Consider the following 23,994-nt stretch of genomic DNA (forward strand, 5'->3'; position numbering starts at 1 on the left):
TACCCCACCTATAGAATGGACCTGATACTTACCTTGGAAGCTTGTTGCAAGTTAAAACTTTTATTTCTATTATAGGGGATTTGAATGTACTATTACTCTTACTGTCTCTTAACTTGTGTAGACAGTCAGCCAGGATCATTGTATGAACATATGAGGAGGCCCGGCATGATAGCCTAGTGGCTAAATCCTTGCCTTGCATGCCTAGGATCCCATATGAGCACCAGTTCATGTCCCGGCTGCTCCACTTCCCTTCCTGTTCCCTCCTGGTATTCTGGGAAAACAACAGATGTTGGGCCAAAGCCTTGGGACCCTGAACCCACATGGGAAACCCAGAAGAAGCTCCTGGCTTCCTGGCTTTGGATCAGTTCAGCTCTGGCTGTGTAGCCCTCTTGGGGAGTGAATCAGTGGATGGGAGATATTTCTTTTTTTTTATTAAATTTATTCATTAATTATATTGTGTTGTAATTACATAGAATCTGGGATTCTCCCCCCACCCTCCCCCCATGGTGGGTTCCTCCACCTTGTTGCATAACCATAGTTCAAGTTTAGTTGAAATTCCCTCCCTGCAAGTATTTGCCAAGCATAGAGTCCAACATCCCATAGTCCAGACAAGTCCAACTACTTATTGGGAAGACCCTCTCTGGTCTGAGGGCAGAGTCAGCAGAGTATCTTCCCGGTCAAATAAAAGCACTGATATACCATCTGCAACAATTAACATCATTATGGAATTAATTGACATGGTATTGAGCAGTCAACATGTTAAAAATAAATGCGATTTCTTAACCACTTTCGGTGACCCCCCATTCACAGTTCAATTTTAGTTAATATACTACAAATGACATAATATCCATAATATAACATGATATGCTTAACATCATATCATATTAAATTAAGGCAAACATGTGGTGTCTAACCTTTTGAGATTGGTTCATTTCCCTTAGCATTATGGTTTCCAATTTGGCCCATTTGGCCACAAAGAACTGCATTTTGTTTTTTTTAATAGCTGAGTAGTATTCCATGGAGTAGATGAACCATAGCTTTCTTATCCAATCCTCTGCTGATGGGCATTTTGGTTGTTTCCATGTTTTTGCAATTACTGATTGTGCTGCTATGAACATAGGAGTACATGTTGGTTTCTCATAAAACAAGTTTTCTGGATATATTCCTAGGAGTGCTATAGCTGGGTCATACGGTATGTCGATTTTGAGTTGTTTGAATATTCTCCATACTGATTTCCATAGAGGCTGTACCAATCTGCAGCCCCACCAGCAGTGGAGTAGGGTTCCTTTTTCGCCGCAACCTCGCCAGCAAGTGTTGTTGGTGTTTTTCATGTGGGCCACTCTTACTGGCGTTAGGTGGTATCTCATTGATGTTTTAATTTGGATTTCCCTTATTGCCAGGGAGCTTGAGCATTTTTTCATATGTTTATTTGCCATTTGGGATTGTTCCTTTGTGAAATGTCTGCCCATTTTCCGTGCCCATTTCTTGAGTGGCTTGTTTATTTTGGTGTTTTGGCTGTTTTGTAATTCTTTGTATACTCTGGAGATTAGCCCTCTATCACCTATGTCGTGCGCGAAGATCTTCTGATGGGAGATATTTCTGTCTGTCCCTCCTTCACTCTGTAAATCTGTCTTTCCAAATAAGAGTAAATAAATCTTTTTCAAAAATAATAAGAAGAAGATGAACATACAAGGGTACTTTTAAAAGTTTGTAGGAAGTGGGCCCGGCAGTGTGGCCTAGCGGCGAAAGTCCTCGCCTTGAAAGCCCCGGGATCCCATATGGGCGCCGGTTCTAATCCCGGCAGCTCCACTTCCCATCCAGCTCCCTGCTTGTGGCCTGGGAAAGCAGTTGAGGACGGCCCAATGCATTGGGACACTGCACCCACGTGGGAGACCCGGAAGAGGTTCCAGGTTCCCGGCTTCAGATCGGCGCGCATCGGCCCGTTGCGGCTCACTTGGGGAGTGAATCATTGGACGGAAGATCTTCCTGTCTGTCTCTCCTCCTCTGTGTATTTCTGCCTGTAATAAAATGAATAAATCTTTAAAAAAAAAAAAGTTTGTAGGAAGTAAAAAAAAAGTTTATTTTGATGCAATAAATTTTTTTTGTAAGCTCTGCCTATAAGAGGTCTTCAGAAAGTTCATGAGAAATACATATTATGCAAACAAATATGCATGGATTACAAGATTGTTTTGCACCGAAACAAATGGATCTCTTAATTCTATTTTCCATGGCCTTTGTGGAGCACAGTAGTCTGCCACGCTGTCCCTTTAGAGGCAAAAGGCACCATGGGATTAAGATGCAGCAGGGTCCAGCCACTTTGCAGAGGATAGAGTTGGTTGATCCTTTTAGGAGGCAATGAGCTCTGGCTTCAAACACCACAGCCAGATGCCCCTCAAAAAGATGGGCCATGCCTCTGATTATGTCCTGGCGAGTGTGGTGCTGGAATTGGTACTGGGAAAACAGTGGCCTCAGTGTCCTGCAGGATAACTGGAGCCCAGGCCCTGCAATCCAGCTGAGGACACACCGTGTCCTTCCTTCCCAACCCACTGTTCTCTAACGGCTGTTTACTTTGGGGCAAGTGACTTGACATCCTTGGGCCTGTGTTTCCTGCCTTGTCAAACGGAAAGCATGGCCGACCCTGCCCACAGCACAGGCTGCTGTGAGAAGTAAACAAGATAATACTTGCAACGTGCTCAACTCACACTGCCCCACACCCACGGGGTGCTCCACCAAGGGCTCCCCGGGAAGGTGTTCAATCATGGCTCATCTTATGCAAGAGGTGACTCTGGAAAACTTGCGAAACCAAATCCCGTTTTCCCACTACGTGACTTCCCCGCCTGCCCAAAGCCTTATCTTTGCCTCCCATCGATCTCCTGGGAGGGCAGTGACTGAACACCACAGTCCCAGGTCCCCTATTTCTCCCAGCTCCACCAGTGCTCCTTCTTGCCATGGAAAATCAAATGCAGGGGGCTGAAGTAATGATTCTGTAGTGTACCTGTTAAGTTTGCTTGTCCTGTCTTGTCATCAGTCATCCATTCATCCATCTATTTGCCTACTATCCATCTGTCTGATAAGGACCATCTATGTTTTCTTCCCCCTCTCTCCACCATGAGTAAAAATTCACATAGCTCATACGACACAGTCTGTATTTCCAGCTGACTTCCTTTCACCCAAATTTTATTTGTGTACTTGATGGAGGCCATAATATTTTCAAGATGTATTTTATTTATTTGAAAGGCAAAGTGACAAGGGGAGAGGGAGAGAGAGGGAGAGAGAGAGAGAAACAAAGTCTTCTACCTGCTGATTCATTTCCTAAACGACCACAATGACCAGAACTGGGCCAGGCCAAAGCCAGCAGCCAGGAACTCCATGTGGGTCTCCCATGTGGGTCTCACATGTGGGTCTCCCATGTGGATGCAAGGCCCTAAGTACTTGGGTCATCTGCTGCTGCTTTCCCAAGTATATTAGCAGGATTGGAAGCAGAGCAGCCAGGATGAGAACTGGTGCTCATATGGGGTGCTGGTATTGCAGGTAGCAACTTAACCCACTGTACTACAACACCAGCCTGAGGTCATAAACTTGTTTGAAAATCGATGAACACAGTAGGCAGTTGCCCCAGAAAAGGGCAAACACACGTTCACATGCCCAGACAGCTTTTCAAACAGTTTAGCAGGAGGCAGAGGGATCCTCTGAAGCCCACTCAAGGTGCCAGATGCCTGTTAGATACTGCTGAAGCTAGAGCCCAGCCTTCCTGGGCAAACATCTATGTCCCAGTTACAACCACAGATGGCCCATCAAAAGTCCCTTCCCATTGCATCTTCCCTCGTATTGTACCCCCTGGACTGTGACCGACTGGCCAGCTTTCATCCCTCCCTTTGGCTGTCACCTCACCTTTGTCCCATGACCTCTCACCCTCAAACACCCTTCCCCCACCCACTCTGCTAGATCCAGTTCCCAAGCAAGTGTGCAGGAACCTGGATGAGGGTTCCTAGAGGGATGTGGGACCTGAGCAAAGAAGGGAGGCAATGGCTTTAGAGGCAGAAAAGCTGAGAAAAGCACAGAAACGTGAGCTCCTAGCAAGGCTGAAGTTACAGCTTGCAGAGATCATGAGAGAGAGAAGAGAAGAGAAGAGAAGAGAAGAGAAGAGAAGAGAAGAGAAGAGAAGAGAAGAGAAGAGAAGAGAAGAGAAGAGAAGAGCGTTCCAGACCTGGGTGCAGAGCTCGGAGCTCGGCAGTGACTGGACTCTTGTTCCAGGTCCTGCATGGATTCAGCCAAACCACTCAATTACCAGTCATTGCTAATTGTCTCACTATGATGTCTGAAAATGCAGGTATGAAGTTGAGATTGTGAGGAGTCTGCAGCTAGGACTCTCCCAAAGGTGCTGGAGATGCAGAAATCCAGGCCCTGAGGCTCTGGTCACTGCTGGGACCACGCCCCTCTTGGCACCCAGGCCAGGGTTGCCTCTCCATTCCCCAGTGAGATGCAGGGCTTTTTTAAAGGCCTTCAAAACTGCACATGACTTGGAACTCAGGACTAGGTCAGCCGTATACCACACTGGACACAGACCTGCTTGTTCTCTGCTTTTAGATGCCAACGTGGTGGCAGCCACTGGCCTCATCTAATGTCTGCCTCCTTCGACTTCACTGTGCCTTCTCCCACTACCTTGTAAGTTTAAACATTTCCAGAACCACTTCACAGAGGTCCCCAAGATTGAAAGTGACTTCCTTAAAAAAATATATTTTTATTTGAAAGGCAGTTTTTATAGTGAGGAAAGGAGAGACAGAGATGTTCCATCCACTGGTTCACTCCCTGAATGACCTCAACAGCCAGATCTGAGCGAATTCTAAGCCAGGAGCTTCTTCTGGGTCTGCCATATGGGTACAGGAGCCCCAAGACTTGATCTATCCTTCACTTCTTTCCCAGGCCACAATCAGGGAAATAGATCTGAAGTGGAACAGCCAGGACACAAACCCATTTGCGATGTCAGCATTGCAGGCAGGGGGTTAGCTTACCATCAGCCCCTGAAAGTGACTTTTAGTGGGGGTCAACGTGACCCAAGTCCAGATCCTGGTTCTGAGCTCTCATTCTGTAGCAAACTTCATAGGATGATTGTTAGGGGATCCAAATAGGTCATGTGTGGAAAGCAGATCCCTGCTTCAATGTGGTACTTGCAGAAGTAGTCTGAGTCCACTCTTGGCTGTTCCCCTGTCCATCTTACAAGCTCAATCCTGGCCCTAGGGAACGTGGTCAAGTTCAGTTAGAAAATCCCTTGCCCACCGACCTGGCTGTAGTGAAAAGCCATTGTGCTGACCTTCAACCCTGGCTGATTTGACTGGCCCCAAGGGAGGCCTGAGCTGGCACACCAACCAGCACTAGGGGTAAGGCCAAGCTCTGCATCGATGTTCTGGAGCTGCTAAAGCAGATAGATTCTTTGGGGGAGGATGTCAGAGGCCTGTTTGGTGCTTGATGCAACAGAGAAACTGCTAGTTTACTCCTCTCCCCTACTAGCCATCAACCACTTGGCACACTGCGGGTCTTTCCACTGGCTGCATACCCTCACATTTTATACCTGTTAGACTGCACCTGTGCAAGTGCGCACACACAAACCTGCCCTCACCTTCCCCATTTGTCACTCTCCTTCCTCCTGATCAAACGCTAGCAAAGGAACAGTGAGCAGTGATAAAGCTTGTAAAGTTGCAGGATACAGTCCAGTTAAGGTGTGTAACAAAACCTCACAGCCTGTGGAAGGAGTCCACAAATGAGTACTATAGTTTTCTACTGAAATATGAGATTTCCCTCTACAGCCACCAGCCCCTGCCCCTTTTTGATTAATGGTGATCAAAGTAATAAGACTATTCTTGTTTATGGAATATGTTAGGTCTCATTAGTTTTGGCCTGATTATTTGCATAAGTGCAGTGAGAGTGGTAATTAACCACATAGGCCTTTTAGAGTTTGCTTTACTGGAACTTTTCCTAGGGAGTTTTGTATCACATCTTTAAAACCCTCTCAAGCATAGGAAACCAAGGAGCGTACATGCTACCAGATTTTGTCTGCAGTATCTGTGAGTTTGGGTAATTCTTTTCTTGTGCTTCCCAAAATATCCTAAGCTCCTAGACCTGCTAGGAAGTGGCCTTCTTTACTCATCTGTGAAGCCAGGTGTCCCATAAGTCATGAGCTAGGCTAGTGTCCCACGTTCACTTTGTAAGCATGAGCTTTATAAGCCAATCTTGGTTCCCACACGTGGGTCACATCTGCTGCACCATTGCCACGTATTGACATTCCAGTCAAAGCCCTGATTCTGTGACCAGCATTTCCCCTGGGACAAGGTGGACAGAATCTAACAGAACTTGTCCAAGTAATTCTATTTGCATGAAAGCAAAGTCTATCCAGTAAGAGTTGCCAAACTGTGAAAGGACCAAGCAGGGAGGGAAAGATTAAGTGTTTCATTTCTATTTCCAAATGTGGAATCTGCTGGATGCCTGTGAGCTGTGGATAGTCTGAGAGAAAAGGAAAAGGAACTCCTGAAAGCCAACAGCAATATCCTGAACAAGAGCTGTCAGCATCCCTCATCAACTTGTTCAGGCCCGTGTCATTAACTGTTGCCTTGCTGGGAGGTGGGCTAACAGCTTCGTGAGATCCCCAGGCTCTCTTCTGGAGGCCTGGAAATCCTGATCCAGGCTCATGGAATGGCTCAAAGTAGCTTCAGCAACTCCACTAGAAGCCTATGCCAGAGGACCTGGCTTCTTCCCATGGGACCTGAAACAGTCCCTCTGAGTTAAAGACACAAAGTCCTCTGACCTGGAGTTGGTTGCAAACACTTTTAAGGAAGTATCAGAAAATTAAAAATTAAAAAGAAAAAAACCCATCATGGATGACAAAAGGCAAGATGACCATGGTTATAGATCTAATGAAGATTCATTTAAGAGTATTTAGCTATTTCCTTAAAAAATTTTTGTTTGTTTATTTGAAAGTCAAAGTTAGAGAGGGAGACACAGAAGCATAGATTTTTTTTCCCCCACTGTTTCACTCCCCGAATGGCTGCAACATTTTAAGTTGGGTCAGAAACCAGGAACCAGGGGCTTCTGAGTCTCTCACATGGGTGCAGGGGCTGAAGAACTTGGGCCATCTTTTACTACTCTCCCAGGCATATTAACAGGAAACTGGATTGGAAGTAGAGCAGCTGGGACTTGGAATTGGTGCCCATATGGGATGTCAGCACCACAAGCAATGGCCTTACATGCTATGCCACAACACCAGTACCAGTTTGGCTATTTCTATGGCATGTGATGCTTTAAAACAGTAAACACAATGATGACTGATAACACCCTACCAAGACATATCACAAACAGAAAGACTACTTGACCAATTTCTACTAAGTGTATACAGTTTCTGAAATATCCGTACTAATAACATTTACTCATGTAAATATAGCCTACAAGAAGTCACACATCTCTTATTTAACAGTAGGTTTCATGTAATTCAACCTATCAAACTTCTTTATTTTTTAAGATGCATTTTGTTAATTTGTGGGGCAGAGATTCAGGCAGACCAAGAGAGCTTCTGTTGGCTAGTTTGTTCCTCGAATGCTCACAATGACCAGGACTGGGCTGGGCCAAAGCCAAGAATCAGGAACTTAATCCATGTGGCAGGAACCACTGGAGCCATTACCTGCTGCCTTGCAGGGGTCCACAAGCAGGAAACTGAAATCAGTAGCAGAGCCAGGTCCTGACCTCTGGAACCTCCATATGGCACGTGGGCATCCTCAGTGGCATCCTAGCTCCTCCACCTAACTGTGTTTTAAAAATCCCTTTTTGCAAGGTGAAAAAAGAAATTCCTTGGGCCTGGCACAATGGCTCAACTGTCTAATCCTCTCCTTGCAAGTGTCAGAATTCCTATGTGTGCCATTCATGTCCCAGCTGCTCCACTTCTCATCCAGCTCCCTGCTCATGGCCTGGGAAAGCAATGGAGGATGGTCTAAAGCATTAGGATCCTGCATCCACGTAGGAGACCCCGAGGAGGCTCCTGGCTTCAAATCTGCTCAGCTCAAGTCACTGTGGCCATTTGGGGAGTGAGCCAGCAGATGGAAGATGTTTCTCTTTGTCTCTGCTTCTCTCTGTAAATAAATCTGACTTTTTTAAAAAAGAGGAAGGAGGGAGGGAAAGAGGAAGGATGAAAGGAAGGACAGATGGAAGGATGGAAGGAAGGAAAGAAATCAGACTCCTTTGAGATTTTTCAGGGTCCTTGCTGGGAAATCCCAGAGTCAATTAGAAATAAAGATTTCACGGTTTGGACCTGAAATACACAGTGTGAATTGTCTAATACACCCCAGGATTCTTTTGTAGGTGAGCACGAATGCAGCATCACGCATTTTTCATAGGTGTATTATACTATTTCATAGTATAATTCTCAATGTGATGTTAAGGGTAGGTTTATCAGGAGACCCAGCTGTATATAGCCCCTCTGTGCTACATAAAAATAGGAAGCCAAAACCATGTAAACTTATGCTTAGTAGTGAATGCAGCAGTAGTTTATCTTGTTCAGAAATTATTCAGCTATTTAATAAATATCTGTTACTCAGTTTAACTTAGCATTGGTCTAATGTTGGAAGTTGCTAAAAAGATTTTGGCAACTATTTTTAGCCAGATATGAGAAAACATAATTATTACTGAAAACTCTAGTCAGAAAACTCTTATCTCACTTATGTTAACTTAATACACATGTTCTTAACAATCTTGGATTGCTCATGAAGATTTCATAAGCAAAGCTATCCATCATCTCAACTTACATTCCTATTAACTATTTTTATAAAACATGCATGTTAGGCAAGTGTCCAGAAAAAAAAAAAGCAAAAAGCCAAAGGAAAAAAAGTAGACATAAAATATATGTTTGTATTATCCTTATTGCTGATAGCTAGGAAGATAAGAGATGGTTCTGTTAAGCTAACAATGTTAAACTAGTCTGATTTGCCAAAGACTTTCCTGTATTACATGAACTTGGAAACATTTGAATTAATCTTGTATTTCTAAGTGGTTTAAGACTATTTAATTTATATGAACACTTAGGCTAGTCTCCCCTTGACCTCAGGGGATGTGTTGCCCTCCAACCTCCCCAATGAAAGACTGCAAGCATGGATGATACCACACCTTTCACCTGCTGTGTTTTTTTCCTATTCATATTTCCCGAGATAAAGTTTGATTTCTAAGCCAGGTATGCTAAGACAAAAATAGCAATAGTAGTAAAGTAGAACATTTATAATCATACACTGCAATAAAAGCTATAGAGATGGAGCCGCTCTCTGTCTCTCAGAATATCACACTCTCCTGTGCCTACCAACCCTTCTCTTTCTTGTACTGATGTGGGATGATGCAATACCTTTCTGATGAGAGGAAGTTAATCATGATTCAGACACTGTGATATCATGATGGGCTCCGTTTGGCCTTCTCCATCCAATGCCAGGAAGTTGTCTGGAGTAGCATAATAGAGTCTCCTGCTGTCCCACTCCATCCCGCCTTTGTCTAGTGTGTCCACACTACATATGCTACCCATCCATTAGTCCTTGGAAGCCACCTAAGTTATCAAATGCACTGTGGTGGTATTAAAGTGCTGATGCACAAGTGACCCTTCAGAACATCACATAATTTGAAATTTACAAATTATTTCTGAAATTTTCCATTTCATATTTTCAAACTGCTCTTGATCCCGGGTAACTAAAGCTGTGAAAAGTGAGACTACAGATAAAAGGGGGCTACTGTATTGATATTGAAGCCAATTTGAGTAGAACAATCTGAAAGGAGTTTATAAATTAATTTGGTAATACTGTGCAGAGATAGAACAATATTATATAGATGGTAACATTCGTTCTTGCACATATTCACATTCAGACAAAACAGATACTTTCTAGCTCTCGTTCTAAGATTTTAGCCATGAGTTATATAAACTCAGTAATACAAAATGCGTGAGTTTATATGTAATGGTTAGCTTTTATCTTTGCCCTGCTCCCTAATTTTCTCTGAATTGCCTTTCTAACAGATTGGAATAAGCTGAGGTTATTTGCTTCAAATGAAAGCTAAAAACAATGGAGGACACTTGGAATTTTTCTTTCATCCTAATATATAAGTTCTTTGGGGGAGGTGGGGGTCCTTGGGTCTCTTGAGAGTCTGATGTGGGTGGAGTGGAGTAGGGCAGATGAGGAATGGAGTGAGAAGAGCTAAGCCTGGTGGGCCTGAAGGAGAACACATTTGAGGCTTCCAGAAGCTGACAGGAAACTTGGTTGTAGTTCAAGGAGGAAGAAAGAATAGAAGCAATGGTAAGGGATGGGTCTTAGAGGAACTAGTTTGGGGTAGGAGTCATGAAGCTTCTAGATTGTCCTTAGTGAAGAAAGGGAGAGGACAGAGCCAGTGCCCTGGTCATGGAGCACACATCAGCTGGACTTCGGCAAGGTAGGTCCCAGTTCACTGATGATATCACCCAAGCAATGAAGCCTGGGACTCAGCATGGTTACTGTATCCCCAAGGGTCTCTCCCATTCTGGGCCTTACAAACAGAAAATCCCAGAGTCTGCTAGCCTGGAGCTGTAACATGCCTTTAAGGAATTTTCTGCTCCAGGTCTGGGGAGTACATCACCTGAAAGGGGCCAAGAAATCTTCCATATGGGAAGACTGTAGCTCCAACAGGCACCTTTGAACTAAAGACATCTAGGCCACTAAGCCAGCCTGGGCAAGGACATACAGAACCTCAAACACCCCAGGGTGTCCTCACCAAGCAACTGGTCACTATCATCTACTACTGGATTGTGTCAGCAGGGGTACTACCCAATTGATCTCTCAGGGCTCAAGGGAAGACCAAGACTTCCTAGGAGAGTCCAGAGGTCCAGTGGTGGGTTTGGTCCTCTCTGAGTTGTGGCATCACCCCTGTTCAATAAAACATATTCAGACAAATGTTGAAATGGTAAGGAGCACTTCATCCAGGGCTGTTGCCGTAGGGGTTGCCATGCTTGTCTTGGTATTTGGAGTTGAGTCTGACTGCAACAGGGGAGAGAGATCATAATTGACTCCACGGAGAACAATGACAAGTGGGATTTATAGGGCCAGGATGGATGGAAAAGTACCAAGAGGAGACATCACATGTAGGGGGATTCTTGCTGATCAGATTAGCAGGTCAGAGCAATTAGATATCAAGGTAGAAGGCGAAATTCTCCTCCAGCTGACACAGCAGTATTCTTGTTAAAACTGTGCGAGGCAGGTCCCAAACAGGGCCCAAGGATCAGACCTGGGTGAGAAGAGAAGCCTACCTGAAGGTTGTTTAAGCAGAGTCTTGGTGAAGAGTCAGGAGATATTGTTTCTGTCTAAAGAGGGCCAACAGTCAGGTTGGGTAAAAATGATCCTTATGGATTTATGGGGGACCCAGGAAGGAAAGGCAGCATGGGTCAAGGGCAGAGTCTGCCACTAGCCTAGCTGGACCTCTGCTCTCAGGGCCACCTGTACCTCCCGAGGATCCTACCCTGCACACATCAAGTGTTCATTCAGTACCAGGCAAGATAGCAGTTGGCCTACGTTGATGTTCTTAGTTCATTGTTTTCTTAGTTCTCTGTATATTCCCTTTGAGAACACTTTGTCTACAAGCCAAACCCTCTTCTACCCTACAGGTAATCTCAGGTGGCACGACTGTAGGCAAAGGCAGTGGTGGGAGCCCTCAGCAATGTGTCAGGTGGCCAAGTGCCACCCCTCCCAGTGTGTCCTTGGGCCGGTCCCCTCCCCACCCTCAACCCCATTTCCTCACTTTATATGGGAGCTATAATTCCTGCTCTCCCAGTCCCTTGGGGTGGGGATCAATTGAGGTGAGAGGCCACTGTCTTCCTCCTCCCAAGAGGTCAGCTCCACCAGGGTGGAGACTATATGGGTCTACTCATCATGTGCAGCCAAATCTCAGCTAGCACAGGGTGCAGATGATGTGGTGCTTGCCTGAGAAGAAAGGTGGGAGAGAGGAAGCAGAGAGGGTGGGAGAGAGAGAGAGGGAAGGACAGAGCAAAGCCACCTCTCCTAGCTCACAGAGCCACCCCCTCTCTCGCCACTGCTGCACCTTGGCCAGGTTTTGATGAAGTCTAGCTCTGCTGCCGAGGTTCCCAGCCTGCTCTGGCAGCGACAGGCCCAGCCCAGCCCAGCCCAGCCCAACCCAGCCAAGTTTAAGTCAAAGCTCTTGCCTGGCAGCCTTCCCTCCTCCCACCAGTATTGCCAGTACAATCTGAGAAGAGGGCAGGGCCCTGGCAGCCCTTGGGTCCTATGCTAGGAGCAGAGGCCTGGGATCCCCCTTCGTTCACCACTCTGCTCACTGTGCAATCAGCCAGGCTCAAAACCCTGCTCCATGTCCCAGAGGTGCTCTGTGGGATACTTTCCCTCATTTTCCCCTAGTTAGAGAGCCACAAATGCCTACTCTGGAGGCTCAGACAAGCAGGGGCTGGTCTCCCGCACATCTGCCCATATCTGTTCCTCTCTGCTGGAATCATAGCACCTGGCTTCACCTGCAGCACCCGGAGGACAGGGTGGCCAAAGGCCAGTTGGCCACTAGATTTGGCTTCACTGGGTCATCATGACGTGCTTGAAAAACCAGAAGAGTTTAGTGGCAAATGGAGTTATTCTGAGTAGCTGGGTCTGTCCTCAATGTCCTCCAATCCCCACCACCATTACCACCAAAGCATGGTGATAGAAATATCAGTCACTGCATCAGCATGCAACAGATTTGGGTCAATTCAGTTGTCATAGAAAGGGCTGGTAAAGCACCACATGAATGCCATTTGAATCTCCCTCTCTGTTCTTGATGCTGAACAGCAATAAATCATTCTGGCCCATCGGCATCCAGTTTCTAGGAGACCTAGAATGAAACACTAGAGCTGGGTGATGCAGAAAGTCCCTTGATGCCATCAGTGCAGACAAGGGACTTCGGAAGAGAGAGGTCCTCCTGCCTGTCATTACAGGTGTCAGAGGAAGGGAGGTGCTGGGGCCTCCCCCTTGGGGGTCCTCGGGGTGGCCCCTGCCTTGCTGTTGGCCTAGCCAATCTATTTCCTCTCCATGTTTCCTAGAATGTAATAAAGCACTTGTTTAGCTCCTAAATGTAGGTGGGCTGTCAGGAGAAACAGATGAAACACAGTGTGGGCAACTCAGAAAGAGAGCCCGGGAAGAGTACTACCTGCATGCTGCTGACTGTTGTGGTATTAGCCTGCTTGGTGAGGTGAGGGCTTCGGCCATTCGGTTCCTGTTCTGTGAGCCTGGGAGAATATCCTATCCATTTTTTCAGAGCCCATCACTCCCTCAAGGGTTGTTCATTGGTGGTTTCCAAGGGCTCTATCCTGTTGTTCATGTCTGTGCCTCAGTTTCCCCTTTTATGCCCCTTTTCTCTTCTTCTCTCAGGGGCTGGAAGAACTGTTCAAGTGCGGTCAATGTTATCATCATTGTGGGGTGGGGCCTCAGTCCTGGTTGGGGGAGGACAGCTGTGGAGGCTAAACTCGGCTGGGCCTCCCCAAGTGACTGATGGCTGTCCCTCAGGGGTTACCCACCTGTGGGTAGTGGCCTCGTCAGTCCTTCCAGTCACAGCCAGGAGGATGCCTCCATCCTCACAGGGCTGTGGCAGGTGCCATGTCGCCAGGATTCTCATCTTTTTAACAGCACCGGCCATTCCCCGAGATCAGAAGCACAGTTGGCTACAGAGCACTGGGGCTGGAAGGGCTCCCAGGGGTTATTTGGCCATCTTTGGTCTCCATGTACCCAAGGCCAGGGGTCTGGGGTGGCATGGGATATCCCCCAGGGTACACAGCCTTTTGGTGGCAGAGCTGATACTAGATCCTGCCCTCCTGTTTCTTAAATCTATAATTCTCTCTGTTGGCCTCTGCTTTACTTCATCTGCTGGGGCATACAGGTATGAGTCACAGCCAAGTGAAAGAGACACTCGAGATCCTTGCCCTCAAGTGTCCTGCACGGTCACAGAATAGAATCAGGGTTTTGGAGCAGTGGTTGTGACACTGCATGGGAAGAACTGGATTCCAGCCCTGGCTCTGCTCCCCAGTCCAACTTTCTACTAGTAAGCAGCCTGGGTGGTGGCAAGTGAGGGACCCAGTTGCTGGGGTACCTGTCACCCCTGGGGGAGACCCAGAAGTAGTTCCAAGCTCTTGGCTTTGACCTGGTCCAGCCCCAGCTGTTGTAAGCCTTTGAGGAATGAATCAGTGGATAGGAGCACTATCTCTTTCTCTCTCTGCCTTTCAGAAATTTTAGAAGCATAAAATCAATAAAAGCATGTAGGTAATAAAAATATACCCATGACATGAATGATTGGAAACAGGTAGCAGGTACACATGGGTGGGTGTAACCGGCTGGGTAGGGGATGGGTTTGGAAAGACCTCTCTGAGAAGAGGGGCATTTCTGCAGGACTTGAGTGGGGAGCACTCTCAGGTGCAGGAATCCACACCAGCAAGTCCCACCGGGGAGGAATGGGAGCACCGTGCATCTGGCCATGACTGGGTAGGTCGGGTGGCTGTGGGGACCAGTCTGAGTGCCCTGAAATATGGTCAGGAAGATAACATAGGCAGCCTCAGGGAACTGGGCTAAGGCTCCAGTTGGGGATGAGTGGGACAGGAAGATGGTTTTGGAGGCCCCTGCAACAGACAAGGCAGGAGAGATGGGAGCCCAAGAGGGGGTAGACAGGGCAGATGCATAGTCGCTGGGGACCGTGGACTTAGTGATGGATGGCTTTGGAGTAAGGGCTGCCATGAACACCACCAAGGCCACAGCACTTTAACACAATCAACCTCCATTGCTGCTACCTCCTGGCCAGTAACACCCTCTCCAACTCAGGAGGAGGAGAAACTGAGGCAGGTCATGGCAAAACCAAGCCCATTAGGGACCATGCCATATAAATCAGATAGGCAGCACCTGGACCCCCAGAGAAACCTGTAGGCACCAGAAATTACACAGTGTGTTTCCAGTTGGGTGATGTGTGTGCTGTGTGACCATGAGCAAATGGCAAGACCTCACTAAGCCTCTGTTTGCTTATCTGTAAAGTGGGGAAAACAGCAGGATGGGCCTCATGGTGTTGTTGGGAGCACAAGGAGAAGGAAAAGTCCCATGTGGTTCTGAATGTCACAGTTTCTGGAACACATGGGTCCTATATGTACCCAACTCTTTACTGTGTAGATGGGTGAGGGACACCCTGGACCTGCATGTTTGCCTGTTTGTCCATATCCCTGCAAGTCCCTGCCAAGTCTCCAGGTTAAGACAGTAGCTCGTTGGCTTGTACCTAGTGCTCCTGGGTAGCCCTCCCTCCAGCTGTGTTTGCAAGGGCAGGGGGAAGGTAAATGCCCGCCCTGCTGGAACAGAAGGGACTTGTGGGCTTTGGAACCAGCTGAGAAGCCAGCCTGTGTCCAAGTGCCTTGGCTGCCCTGACCCAGGAAGTGGGCCAGTGGTGGGGTGGAATGGGAGGGAGGGAGCTAGGGAGGGGCCCCAAGGAGAACACACAACCACAGGTCTGCAGTGAGCCCCTTCTGTGGGTGGTTCAGCCCCCTTCTCCCCATTGCACCTCTCTGAGACTTTTTTGTTCTTGTTCCCAGGAGACAATTGGCATTGGAATGGGGTGGGGGTGGGGGCTCGAGGGACAGAGGGTGGGGTTCCCCACTTTTTGCCAAGGGCCATTCAGAAGGGCGTGTCCCTATAAAGGCAAGTGCACACAGTGATTAAGGGGGAGGGAGGAGGGACCTTCGTTGTCCACTGTATGACCCAGCCGGTGGCCTGGACAGCAGCCAACTCCCCCACCCTGGGCTCTTGGCTGCCACAGCTTTGGCCCTGGCACCACCCCTGGCCTACCCAGACCCTCCTTCCAGCCCGGAGCTGCCTCCCCACTGGGAGGGGCTGCATGGAGGCGGGCTGGGCGGGCACCTCCACTGCCCCCACCCACCCAACTCAAAGCTCCTGCGGCCTCCCTCCCCCACTGTCCCCTCTGCCCACATTCCGCCCCAGCTGGCTGTGAAAAAGCCCTTCCCCTCCAAAGCAGGCCCAGCCCTGTGCCCTCTGCTTCCAGCAGAAAGCTGTGTTCACAAGCCAGCTCCACCCCCACAGACTCCCACCTGAAGCTCTAACCACCACAAAGACCCCTGAGCCAGGCTAGCAGGCGTCTGCCCTCTTCTCGATTCCCCTGCTGCATAGGCCCTCTCCTGCTTCCTGCCTTCTGAGACCCGCACCCACCACACTCCATTCCCACCCAGACTGCTGCAGCATACCCCACTGAGCACATAGCCAGCACTTCCAGGTCGCAGGTCGGCACCATCATAGGCCCAGCTCTGGGAGTGTAGTGTGGAGTTGGGTTTTTTGGATATTTCATCGGTGACTTGTGTGGACAGAGGGATTTAACCTTTCATTCTTTGGCTTGGGCGTTCCAGGAGTACGTGGTTTGGGCTGAAAAGTGCTGAGGTCATCACCAGTCTCGGAGACTACACACCTACCCCCCAACACACACACACACACACACACACACACTCCCCCTCCATCCATCATGCCCCAGCCCTCCCACCACCACATGGCAGCTTCATCCCAGGCCCTTGTGGAGACTCCTGCCTGCCCGCCTTGCCTATGGGTATTTTCAGTTTGGGCAACACAGAGAGAGACCCTTCCAGCCATCCTGAAGCAGTCAGGCCTAGCTGTCCCAGACAAGTCTTTAGGGTGTGAAGGCAGGGATCTTCCCAAGTCACTGGGACTTTTGGCAGGAACGCCTGTTGGAGGAGATACTTCTGTTGGGCAGCTTTGGGGGAGGGTGGGGTGGGGGAGGCTCCATATATGTTCTTTCTGGGGTTTCCCTCTTGCTTTTGGAGGCTTAGTGGGAGGGGGTGGCCTATGCCTGGATAAGCAGCAGAGGGCCTGGACATCTCATGGACTTCCTGTTGTGTCCCTTCTCTGCAACATGCAGGGCAGTGGGTCAACAGGAAGGGACCCATCCCTCAGCTCCTCCTCTCCCAGTTTCAAGAACAGCCAGCTGTTTGGGAGTGGATGGCCATGTCCCCCCAGGTGACCAGACAGCTCCAAGGGACACAGCCAGCTGGCCAGAACCTCCCAGCTGGCAGCTTTCAAAAAGGGTGTGGTGGTATGGCTCGAAGGCCCAGGGGCAGGGCGCTGCAGCCACGCCTTTTGGCCCATTCCCAGTGTGGATGAGGGGCACTGCTGGTTGGGTTGTCAGAATCAACCTGGGTGCTGTGGACACCTGGGGGGAAGGGGTGACAGGGGGTGTCCCTCTCGGCTCTCATGGCCCTCACTCGGGCAGGGCCAGGCGAGGATGGACTAGTCCTTTTCCATGCTAGCTTTCCAGCGGGGCTACTGTTTGCCATCACCTGAGTGATTGCTATGCAAGTGTTTGGTTAAGTGATACGACCCTTTAAGAAGAAAATATAGAAGCCTACTAATTTTGTTCAGCTCAGGTTTCAGGCAAATGGAAATGAAATTGCCTTTTAAAATAAGACACACAGAATTGATTGCAAGAATAACAATTTTAAAAACATTCCTTGCTTTGAAAGAAATGGTAAGGCAGTTTTAAAATATTTGAGAGTGGGTGTGGAGGGAGGGAAGGGGAGAGAGAGAAAGAGAGAGAGAGAGAGAGAGAGAGAGAGAGAGAGAAGCCAGCCGACCTCAGGGACCTAGGAGAAACGAGAGAAACAAGGGGAAAAAAATAAAAAATAAAAGCCTGCTCTGCGCTTGCTTTCGTTTCTGCTTTACCTTCAGAGAAGAGTTTAATTTGCGGGTTTCACCGTGAAGCCTAATGCGCCCATGGTTGACTCGTCGCCCTGCTGTGCGCTCCACAGCACAGGTGGACCGAAGGCACCGCCTGCCAAATACTTCTGGTTGGAGGGAGGGGTGGGAGTGCTCTTTCCAAACCACTCCTGGGATGGCTTAACTCGCCCTGCGCGAATCAATGACAGCCTCGCACTGCCGCCGCCACAGGCTCCCAGAGCGGCGCTGCCCTGCCGCGTGGATTTCCAGCCTGGGACCCTGGCGGTTCTCACGACACGGCGGAAGTATGAGCCACAGGTAGGTCTTTGGGGGCCTGGGTCCGTAGGCTGGGCACGGCTGGGGCTCCCGAGAGCCCAAGAGGGGTGCGCCTCGGAGGAGGGTGTGGAGTTGGGGGAAGGAGGGGCTTGAGGGAAGGCAGAGGATGGTCTGGATGGCTACGTGGGCACAGTAGGAACCCTGTGTGCCTGGGGATCCCCCGTGGCTCTGAGATGGCATCTGCAAAGTGATTGCACCCCTACCCCGTGGGGCAAGCACCTCTGCGGTTGAAGGGGTGAGGGATAGTAAGCGAACCTGGTGTGGGGCAGAAGCGACCCCCATCCTGCTGGTCCCCTAGTGGGCGCCCGCCAAAGTTGGCCTTCAAAGAGCCCAGGGTACAGAGAGGAGTGTAAGGGCACTGGGAAAGGCGACTGGGGACACAATGTTAGTTTACATTTCTGTCCTCTCCAAGGGGTGGGGAGGTGGGGGAGAATCCTAGTGCTCCCGGGTGTGGGATACAAAACTTGGGGAAAACAAAAGCGGTGGCAATTTGGCGAAAGTTAAGATCCAAAAGCATGCACGGAAATCTGAGGAGGTTTTGGCAGGAGCTGTGAGGTGAGTGCGGGGGGTCGGGGATCCCCCATCGGCATCCATTGGTGGGTGGGGAGGCCATTGCCGCAGGCCAAACTTCCCGGTGAGTGAGCCAAAAGGGGGCCTCCGGAAGTCCTGGAGGCCGTCCCCGTGGGAAAAGGCAGGGGAGCAACCCCGTGCGCCCTCCACGTCCCCAACTTAATGGATTCCCAAGACTCCTGTCACCCTCCGGAGTCCCAGGCGCAGACTGCGAGGGCGCTTTCCTTTGCGCTGTGTGCTGAGGGCGCCGGGACGTTGATTCTGTTGCGGGATAATAGAGTGCTGACGGATGGACCAGGGGACTTGAACCTTCTGGTCCTCCCGGGTCTGCCCAGGGGGAACCCATTCCCGGGGTTCATTGGCCACCTGGCAACGGAAAAATTCCTCTAAACCTAGTGATTGAACCAATGAATTTTCTTAAGTGCCTGGGGATGGGGGGGATGATTAAAGCTCTGCAGGGGTTCAGGGTTGGAGTTGGGGCTGGACTACCTTCCCTCTGCCCTCACCAGTGAAGGTGTCCCAGGGCGGGACAAAGCTCAAGAACCCCTCCTATGGCTTCTGGGAGGAAATAGACTGTGAGCCACCCTGTCCACTCAGGACCAACCTGGGCTGAACAGGCAGAGTTCTCATCCTCCTATGAAAGACCCTGCCCAGCCTGTGCCTTCTCCCACCAAATGTGGAAGTTGCTTTTCCTAACCACCACTGGGACAGCCCCCTCCTGCCTCACCTGCATCTCCCCTGTGGGCAAGGCAAGTTCACCAAGTTGTAAGGCTCTGCAGTGGTGGGTGTGCACCTGTGCCGGAACTTGAAGTGGGTAGGTAGATTCAGACTACACAGGTGCCTTCTGAGTCCTCTGGGAGGGATGTATGGAAGTGGCTGGGACTCCCCAACAAAGGTCACAGGCTCAGATACGTAAGACTGGCACAATGAGATGTGAAGCCAAGGTGCTCCACTCTGCAGCCTGCAGGGAGACCCACTTTGGAAGGCTTCACAAGTAAGTGATGCTAGGGGAGGGACTTGGCCGGGGGAGACATGAGATGCCTGGAGAGTGCCCAAGCCAGCAAACCTGAGGCTTGTGAGTGCAGGGAGATCGATCCCAGAGGGCAGGGGCAGGAAAAAAGGCATCTGCAGACCACCTGTATGGTGCCAGATGCGCAGCTCTGCTGGACACATTTTATCACCTCTAATGCATCCAGCCCTGGTACATAGGAACTGGTCTCTCCACTTTATGGATGAGGAAACTGGTGCTGCAAAGGGTTAAGGAAGCTGCCTACCTAGCCAGTGATGAAGAAAAGCCTACCTATTACCCCACATGTAGAATCTTACAACTGGCAAGAGAGAAGTCACCCTGGGATAGTTATAGCACAATACAAAATAGTCACTAAGGGTTACACACAGAATTAAGTTTTTTGAAGCCCAGTTTTCTTTTTATCCAATCATCCTTCCATTGGCTATTCATTCAACAACTACCACGTCACCTCCTGTGTGTACCCAGGTGTTGCACTAACTGCTGGGCATTCTCCAGTGAGATCAAACCTAGCTTCTGTCAGCAGGAACAGAACTAGTAACAGTACTAAGTAATAGTACTAGTAGCAGTACTGGTACTAATACATTTCTCTGTGGGCAATGAGTGGAGGAAATGAGACCCTTGTGGGATGGGGCCACATTACCACACAAGTCCAGGTGGTCTGGAGGAGAAGGGAGAAGGGGCAGGGTCATTGGAATGCCAGGCCTTCCGCCATGCTACTGTGTCGAGGACTCGTCCTTGGCTCATGTGACTCAGCACCCTCAACCTTTTGCCAGAGTGCCCAGGAAGCCCTTGGAGCCCTGGTTCTTTGGATTAATGCTTTAGAGCCTGTAGCTCTGGCATTGGTCAGTTGCACAGGACAAGAGGTTCATGCAGCAGCCCCAGGGGATTAACCCTTCTCTGGAGACATGGCAGCTGAGCTGAGAACTGCCCCAATCTCTCTCTAACCCGATGTGTGTCCCACACATTCCAAGCCCCTGATCTTGTTGCTCCTGAGGGGGAGCTGGTCTGCAGTCATGAGATTTGTAGGTGGTACAGTTAGGGTTAGAACTTGGGTCTGTAGACCCACTTCAGTTCTCACTGCAGCTTACACCCAGCCTGCCAGCATAGTTTTGGGGCTCAACTAGAAAGATCCTATTTTCTCTGTCTCCATTGCCACTTCCAGTACCATTTCCTGAGAATCCCTTCTGGTTTTAACTGCCAGACCCCTCTGGGCTCCCAGAATGGTACTGACCAGGGAAGAGAAAGCAGCCATAAATATTCTGGGATGTCTGGCCTGTTCACCTTCCTCCCATCCTGAATGGCGTAATAGGTGTACAGTAACTAGCTCCCCCACTGAACTCTGACTTCTGTGAGGACAGTGAGCCAGTGCATGTTGTTCTCACCTTATCTGAGTCGGGCTCCGAAACTTGCCTTCCCTAAAATCGACATGCATTCTGGCCAACATGATCATTCTCTTCTTTCTTTTCTTCTTTCTCTTAAAAAAATACTTTATCCTGGGCTTGAGGTCACAAGATGGCATTGCATTCCATTCTGATGTCATGTCACCAGAATCCAACATGTTCCTGCTGATGTGGGGAGGCTGGGCTGGATGATGGCATGAGTCCCCCAGCTGGCCAACCTAGCACAGGTGTACAAGTACCATGGGGATATTTGTTCAGTCCTTGCTCGGCCGTGCAGCCCTACAGGTTAGGCTGGGGAGAGAGCTGTTCAGTTTATTTTCTTTTGGCTGGGAACCACGGAGATGAATAGAGGGAGGGGAATCGGGTTGAGAGATGGTTGCCAAGAGCAATTTGGAGTCTCCTTCGTATTAGTCAGAGGCTGTGTTTTTCCTTTCTGAAGCTGCGCGCCTCATAGTAGCTTCCACGGAGGACTCGTCTCCTGGCCCTCCCCACACTCCCCTGTCTTGTGGTATATGCATGTGCTTGTTAGTTTTTGTTTTGATTTTCAACTTACTGGACTTGTCATGACTAAGCAAAAACAAAAGAGAGAAAGAAGAATGCTTGGTGAAATGGTTCCTTTATATCATGCATTCTGCACATCACTGATTAATAAATGTCAGTACTGATGAACTCCTGAGATACCACGATGGAGCCAGCTGTGAGTTCTTTGAAGGCAGGAGTTTCCCCTGGGTGGGTGGCTCTCAGCATGGCAGCAGGAGTACACATTCCCTCCCAGGTCTGGGGGAAGGGAGAGGCTTGCTCTCCCCTTTGCGCTAGCTTTTATTCCCTCTGGAAGGCCCCCGTGACCAGGCCTCGCTTGGAAGGAGTTCAGCCAGAGCCGGCTCCCTTCCATGGCAGCCTCAGCCATGCACCTCCCTCCGCAGTGCAGGAAGCCAGCTGGGGTGAAGGAAGCTGCCCCTGTAGGGTGAGAGCTTCCCACCCGGGGGTAGCATGGCCCTCTCATTGCCTGCCCTCCTGAAACAGCCCTGTCATACTTTGGTTTGTGAATTCATCCTCAGACAAATCAAGCTGAGCAACTCTACGATTCCAGACTTGAACCCTTGCCTGATCATACAGTACGCAATCTTGGTTGGCCTTTTCAAATTAGATACAAACCAGATGCAAAGATACACGTGACCCTCCCATCTTCTGATCTTCTGTCACGTAACCAGACTTTGCCTTCTGGAAAATCTGTGTTGCCTACACATGGGTGTATGTGCACGCTTGCATGCACACGCACACACACAAACCCAAAGTTGTGGATTCCATGAAGTTCTTTCTGGAGGTAACAGACTGGCCCTCCAGGTTTTGAGACACTGCTAGGAATGGCCATGGTGGTCCTGGCCTCCCTGTCAGAAGCCCTGGGGAATGCTTGCAGAGGCCACCTCTGGGAAGCAGGAGCTTTTCTCGAGTTGTTTTATTCTCTAATAACTGAGATGCAGCTCACACACACACACACACATTATCTATCCAGGGTCCCAGCACTGTGCAACCATCATGGGGCTGTATTGCCCTCGCCATTGTTAATTTTAGAATTTTTTATCACACCAGAAAGCTTTGTGCCCATTAACAGACCCACTCATTCACCCCAAAGCCCTGTGCCTGGACTGCCGCCTCCATAGCGGTGCCTGTGCTGAGCGTTTCACATGCGTGGATTCACCTCTCGGGGCCTTTGGTGAGTGGCTGCTGACCACGAGCCTCTTGCTTCTGCTTCACAGTGTGTGTGCTTCAGGTCTTTTCATTGCTCAACAGCATTCCCCACCATCATCTGGCGCTGTTTGTCTTTCCAGATGGGGGGTTGCTTCCACATTAGGCCCTTATGAATGACGCTGTTGGGACGTTGGTGTTTGCGTGGACATACATTTCAGTCTCCCTTGGGTGTGTGGCTGCGAGAATTGCTGAGTCATGGGATAACCCCATGCTTTTGGGAAACTCCCAGAGTTTTTCACAGGCATAACACCATTTTGCATCTTCCCTTTCTGCTCCCATTCCCCAACACCCCACCACCAGCATAGGAGGGTTCCAGCTCATCCATGGCCTCATTCCCAATTGCTGATAATGCCTTTTTGTTTGTAGTTGTCACTCCTGGCTATAGGTAGAGGGAGAGCTTTTCCTAACTCTCACATCTCCCCTGGGAGCACTCTAGTGCTTCCCTAGCTCATGGGTTTTCCCAGTAAGCTGCTGTAGGGCAAATGCTTTGTGTGGTTGGGTAGCACCTTTCACACAACTGCTTCAGTTCACTGAGGAAATCACCTTCCCCCATACTTATGGGACTGTCTAGGCCAACACTTAACAAAGAAACATTGGAGTCCAGGGGTATGGGGATATGGATAGCTCTCCTAGCCAGATTACCAAAATGGGCCCTTTCATCAAAAACACATTAAGGTCCCAGTTGCTGGCTCTATGGTGGCATCATGCTCATTACAACCAAACCTCAGAACCAGAAATGGGTTCTCGTAGCTTCTTGCAAGTCACAGCAGCAGAACCTGGCCTGTGTGATCACTGGGGCTTTTCCCCTGCAAACCCATGCTTGGCCCACCAGCGCTGAACCCTGACATCGCTGAGGTGGAATCCCTGGGAAGCCTTTGAAAAGACAACAGGTAGCCAAGCCCTACCCACAAAGTACTGAGGAGTGGCAGCAAGGCACCTGGAGGTGGCTGAGATGAAAATCTGATAGAACCTCTCCGTGCTTCAGTCTCCTCGCAGGAGGAGCATTAGCTTGCAGTTCCCCACAGGGAGCTATCTGGAGCAGCACAGCCCTGTCCAGATGTGGTTTTCTACCAGATCCCATTCATAAAAATGCCCTGCTGCCAGAGACAACTCGGAGAGCCCCCAAAGGAGGTTGTTCCCAAGGCTCAGCTTGGACGCTTCTGAGCATCCCACT

The 23,994-nt window shown here is 49.4% G+C and overlaps 1 protein-coding gene across 3 annotated transcripts in view; it reads left to right on the plus strand.

The window, feature by feature from the left end:
• ZBTB7C (zinc finger and BTB domain containing 7C) overlaps window positions 1-23,994 on the plus strand; it is a 279,974-nt gene that overhangs the window by 188,624 nt on the left and 67,356 nt on the right. The window contains exons 1-2 of one of the 3 annotated variants that reach the window (XM_058677025.1): window positions 17,530-17,547; window positions 17,967-18,053. The exons of 1 other annotated variant lie outside the window; for it this stretch is intronic. In XM_058677025.1, the coding sequence (XP_058533008.1) occupies window positions 18,043-18,053 (11 nt within the window). In that variant the 5' untranslated portion in view covers window positions 17,530-17,547; window positions 17,967-18,042. Of the gene's footprint in view, window positions 1-17,529; window positions 17,548-17,896; window positions 18,054-23,994 lie in introns of those variants that run through there. One more of the 3 variants, XM_058677024.1, reaches the window with a different exon arrangement.

This window comes from Ochotona princeps, chromosome 18 (assembly GCF_030435755.1).
Source record: "Ochotona princeps isolate mOchPri1 chromosome 18, mOchPri1.hap1, whole genome shotgun sequence".
NCBI classification, from domain to species: domain Eukaryota; kingdom Metazoa; phylum Chordata; class Mammalia; order Lagomorpha; family Ochotonidae; genus Ochotona; species Ochotona princeps.